This window comes from Aegilops tauschii, chromosome 1 (assembly GCF_002575655.3).
Source record: "Aegilops tauschii subsp. strangulata cultivar AL8/78 chromosome 1, Aet v6.0, whole genome shotgun sequence".
NCBI classification, from domain to species: domain Eukaryota; kingdom Viridiplantae; phylum Streptophyta; class Magnoliopsida; order Poales; family Poaceae; genus Aegilops; species Aegilops tauschii.
The window spans coordinates 478309489-478314134 of record NC_053035.3 but is presented as its reverse complement, the minus strand read 5'-3'; the positions used below and the strand labels follow the sequence as shown (position 1 = coordinate 478314134).

At 50.6% G+C, this 4646-nt stretch overlaps 1 protein-coding gene across 1 annotated transcript; it reads right to left on the bottom strand.

Moving 5' to 3' along the window:
* Positions 1-2236: 2236 nt before the first annotated feature.
* LOC109763921 (cell number regulator 2) lies at positions 2237-3268 on the bottom strand. Its single transcript, XM_020322801.4, has 2 exons — positions 2620-3268; positions 2237-2518 (listed from the first exon to the last, which is right to left on the bottom strand). The coding sequence occupies exons 1-2, from the start codon at positions 3095-3097 to the stop codon at positions 2439-2441; spliced, it is 558 nt and encodes a 185-aa protein (XP_020178390.1). The 5' UTR covers positions 3098-3268; the 3' UTR covers positions 2237-2438.
* Between the last annotated feature and the right edge of the window lie 1378 nt (positions 3269-4646).

Genomic DNA, 4646 nt, shown 5'->3' with positions numbered 1-4646 from the left:
GGTGGTAGAGGAAGATTGGATATTTTTGCTCTGATACCAAGTCAGAGAGATTGGTTTGTCGTAACATCCCCACGGGCTTTACCTTGTATTTATACATGGGCAACCTTGATTGCCAAATTTACAACAGATCACATGAGATTACAGGAGATCCTAAGGATCAATCTAGACAGCCGTATAGGAATGAATACTAACCAAATCAATCAGCCAAGATATGACTCAATTGTTTAACACAAACTAAAGTAGTTAAGAAACGAATATCAGCTAAGTTACAATACACACATTAGCTCCAACTAAAGCAGGAACTCAGCGGGTAGCGGAGGACTTTGGCTCCAACTAAGCAGAAACTCAACCAAGGCCTTGTTAAGGTCATACAACTTACAAATACGAAAATACCACAATAAACTGGAGATGAGAGACCCCATATCGAAGCTGTAGATGTGACTCTGATTTACAAGATATGTTTGAAATGTTTATTATGTCATTATTATCTATGTTCTGTAGCAACTGTCGGCAATTATATCTTTTCTGATGTCGGTGCATGATCATTGGAGTCACAATTGCAATGACCGTCACTGATAAAGAATACTCAACATGGTGGACCATACTGTATGATAATATTAATACTCCCTCCGATCAATACTATTAGTCGCTGCTTTAGTAAAGTTGTACTAAATCTACGACAAGTAATATAGATCGGAGAGAGTACATGAAATGGTCACAAGACAATAGTACAAATGATAAAACTGGTAATTTCATATTTTCACAATTATAATAACGGAATAATTTGAGTAATGCAAAGTCAACAATTGTTCACACATAAGCATAAAAGAACAGGCACAAAAACGACAATTCTGCATACCTTTAGCCATGACCTGAGTGATAATCTCGTCATTTTCTTTCAAAACCGTGGCTGCGTCACTTTTCTTATTTTGCTCTCTCCTTAATGTATCTCATTCTTTGGTTAGTGCATACACCTACACACTGAGGCAAGCACATTACAAACATTTCGATAATAAGCCCAAGATAATCTTGATGAAGAAGAACACTGAGGAAAAGATATGTCTCAGAAACAGTACGCAAATACCACAGAAACTTAGGAGATTCCTGCTGCAACATTTAATGATCCTAACTAATACCTCACCGGCGCTACCCTCCTCTTCCTCCTCCGCCGCGCCTCCCTTGCCGGTGCACTGCACCATGACCATCGGCGAGGCCCCATGCCCTTTACATGAACATGGTGCGGGAGGAGCAGTTCAGGGAGGCGCAGGCCGACGCTGCCTACAACCACCATCTCCTACAGGAGCACCTGCAGGCGGAAGAGCAGCTCGGCGCCTGCGGGGCGGTCGCGTCGGATGCGGGCCTGGCGGAGTATGAGGCGCTGCTCCAGTCCTACCGCTTCGCCCGCAAGATCCGCCTCGCCAGCTGGCGGTACCAATAGCGGGTGGCGGAGGTGGCCGCCACGTCCAAGGAGTACAGTGAGGCGGGCAATGCGTTGTTCGACGAGACCGACGACAAGGAGGACAACGTCGAGGACGCGCCCCGCCGCCACGACCACGAAGCCGTCATGTCCGCGGGCGCCGCCGGCAGCGAGGAAGAGTAGTGCACGGTAGGTCACCGCCGCTCGGGTCCCAAAAAGGCCACCGCTCCTCCCCTCCCGTTGACGCCAAGTTTTGTGGGTTGAACATCGTCGGCCGCTTGGCGGCGACGCGGAGGCGGACAGCTTCGCTTCCCGAGGCTCCGGAGGCGGAGGTTACGGAGGCAGAGCTGGAGAGCGCCGAGGCGGAGCTGGAAAAAGCGAAGCTTTGGTTCTCTGGGTTTATGGTTGTACAAGGGGACGACAACCATTTAGATTAGGTATTAATTATACCTCCAGAGCCGGACTAGTACTGCTTAATTGACATAAATGTAACGAAATCCGTCTTGTTTATATGAAATCAGTCTTGTTTATATGAAATCCGGCCGTGTTTGGTTTATCCAAACTTCAAAAATAAAATCTAGTTTTTAATCTGTTTGAAGGAATTTCGTCCAGTTAATTCGATATGTTGGCAAGATGTATACGGCTAGCGTTGGATGACGTCCTCCCGCATCCGTCTCTGTGGACTGATGCCCCTATCCGCGGACGGATGCGGGAGAAAATTTACGGGTCGCCGTTAGAGGTGCCCTTACCCTTTTCTCCTCTTAATATAAAATACGCATACTCATGCATTTTTTTTTGCGGGTGACATACTCATGCATATTCTAGATAAAAAAGGGAAAATACGTTTGCAGTAACATTACACAAAGTAGTAGTCGTGTGTTACACAGTATTGTATACAGAAACCTGCAAAGTAAGTAGACACCGGCACCGCAAAGACGCCGAACAGCATAGAGATTACTTCTTTCTACTACACAAGGACGCACACTTTAGGCGTGTCTTAGAGAACAAAAGCACAGATCGATCAACGGGTCATCCCTGGGTGCATGAGGGGTGGCATGGTCGCCGGAGTGCGTCCTTGCCTCTCCATGTTGGCGTGCCATCCTGCATGCAGAGGTTCATGTCGCCGGTTAGCACATAACTAATCCAATTAGGTTACATGCATATGGACATATAGAGAGATAACATTAGCAGTAGGTGAGTACCGAGGTTCATGTCGAAGCCTCTCTTCTTGAGCTCGCGGTACTCCTGGCAGAGCGCGCATGGCTCGCAGCACCAGTGGATGCAGCAGTCGGCGCAGGGGCTCTCCTGGAGGCCGTAGTGCGCGCGCATCTTGGCGCGGTAGAAGCAGGAGTAGACGCACTGGCAGCCCGTGAGCAGCATGATGAGCGCGTAGAGCGCGCCGCTGGCCCCGCACGACGTCGACCCGCGGTCGATGATCTCCGCCACCTGCCCGAACGTGATGCACGGGCACAGGCACGTGATGCAGCAGTTGCCGCAGTCGTCGAAGCAGTCGCACAGCCCCGTCGACCACGCCGCCAGCGGCGCCTGCCCCGCCTGCATCGCGAACGCCGCCGTCGGCGGCGCCGCCTGGTAGTAAGCGCCCGGCCCGCCGCCCGTGCGGGCCGTGCCGGCGCTCATCGGGAAGCCCGTCGCCGGACCGTCCTCCGGCTTCGGGTACATGGGGACCTCTTGTGCACGCGAACTGCTACAAGACAGGAGGAGCCAAGCGAAACTGCCCAACACCGTTGGCGGTTGTGCCGTGGATGGCCTTGGGCTTGTTCCGGACGGGGCGGGCGAGGGGTATTTTATGGACTACTGGCTGCCTGATCGACGACGCAAACACACCACGCCCACGCGATGATAACCATGCATACAGTCCAGCCAATAATGCCCGCGTCGTTTCCCTTGGGTCGGGCCGGCCGTTCATGTCCACTGGTTGGCGGTTGCCATGGCATACATTTCCAGGAAACTACGTCGAACGTCCCTATACTCTACGGGTGTTGGCCTGGCTCGCGACTTTTCTGGCGCGAGGCGTGAAGACTGAGGGCATGAGATGGGGGAGACCGGAGATGGAGATGCGTTTGGTGGTGGGGGCGTAAGTCTACGTCGTGGCGTGACGAGGGGTGCACTGCACTGACTGATGGCACCATCTCAGCCGGCGACTCGGCGGTCAACCTACTCGTCGTCGTCCGCCGGCCGCCCGGTACGACGGGGCAAGTTTAATTTGGTTTGAACGAACGGGTCGCTATCGGATTAGGCACCGCTCTGTTCAACACGATTCAAACCACACCAATATTTTTTTTTTTAAGAAGAAGGACCCCCGGCCTCTGTACTATCTGGGCGATGCATGCAGCCACTTTATTAATTATTCACAAAGACCTTACAAAAAGATATAACAGTAAGTCTGAAGCCACCGTCTAGACAACAACTATTGCTACTCCTATCCAGTTGATGTAGGGATGCTAATAGTCTGGGCCTAATACCAAACAAGCCTCGCAGCCAAACTTAACATCTAAGACCTGATGCCCCAACCAAACTTAACACTCCATCTTCAGAGCTGTACTGACGCATCAACCTTGCCCGGTCTAGCTACCGTCGACGGCACCACCTCCCTACGCGCGAACTGCTGAGCACGTCGCGGTCGCCGCCGGTACACCTCAGCGCCATACCGCCAAGTACCACCAGCCGACACAGCTTGAAGTCTTTGAAAGATCTGTCGTGCGTAGCACCTGCCGAACAGGCATGACAAAGCGTAGCATCTGTCGGCCAGACATGACTTGACATTTCCACTGAAGCTCCGTGCAAGACGAACCACACCGATATGACGCAAGTGCATTGCAATTTGCAAGTGATGTACCCATGCAGCCTGTCGAAGAGGGGCCGAAACAGCATGATCTAGTTACTGTATTAGGCTAGTCATAGTGGGAGTAACTTAACTAGTAACATAGTGCACTTCGAGAAAATTCTGCTTATGTGACAAGTAATTAATAAGAGGTGGTAACATAATATGTTACTGTAACATAGCGCTTTCCAAGACAAAATGAGTCTACGAGCTAATCAATGAAGTCATCTATGATACTACTATTATATTACTTTGCATTATGAAGGTAGTAACTTAGACTAGTGTCATATGCATGACACTAGTCTAAGTTACTCCCCACTATGACCAGCCTTAGTTATCTGGCACAGAACCATGCCACCGGTGACCCTCTTCTTTATTACCCCCTAG

Excerpts from the sequence above, each read along its gene's own strand:
- LOC109763921 (XM_020322801.4), bottom strand. The coding sequence starts at position 3,097 with ATGTACCCGAAGCCGGAGGACGGTCCGGCGACGGGCTTCCCGATGAGC. Across the intron at positions 2,519-2,619 it reads AGGCTTCGACATGAACCTCG|GATGGCACGCCAACATGGAG; the intron begins GTACTCACCTAC and ends CTCTGCATGCAG.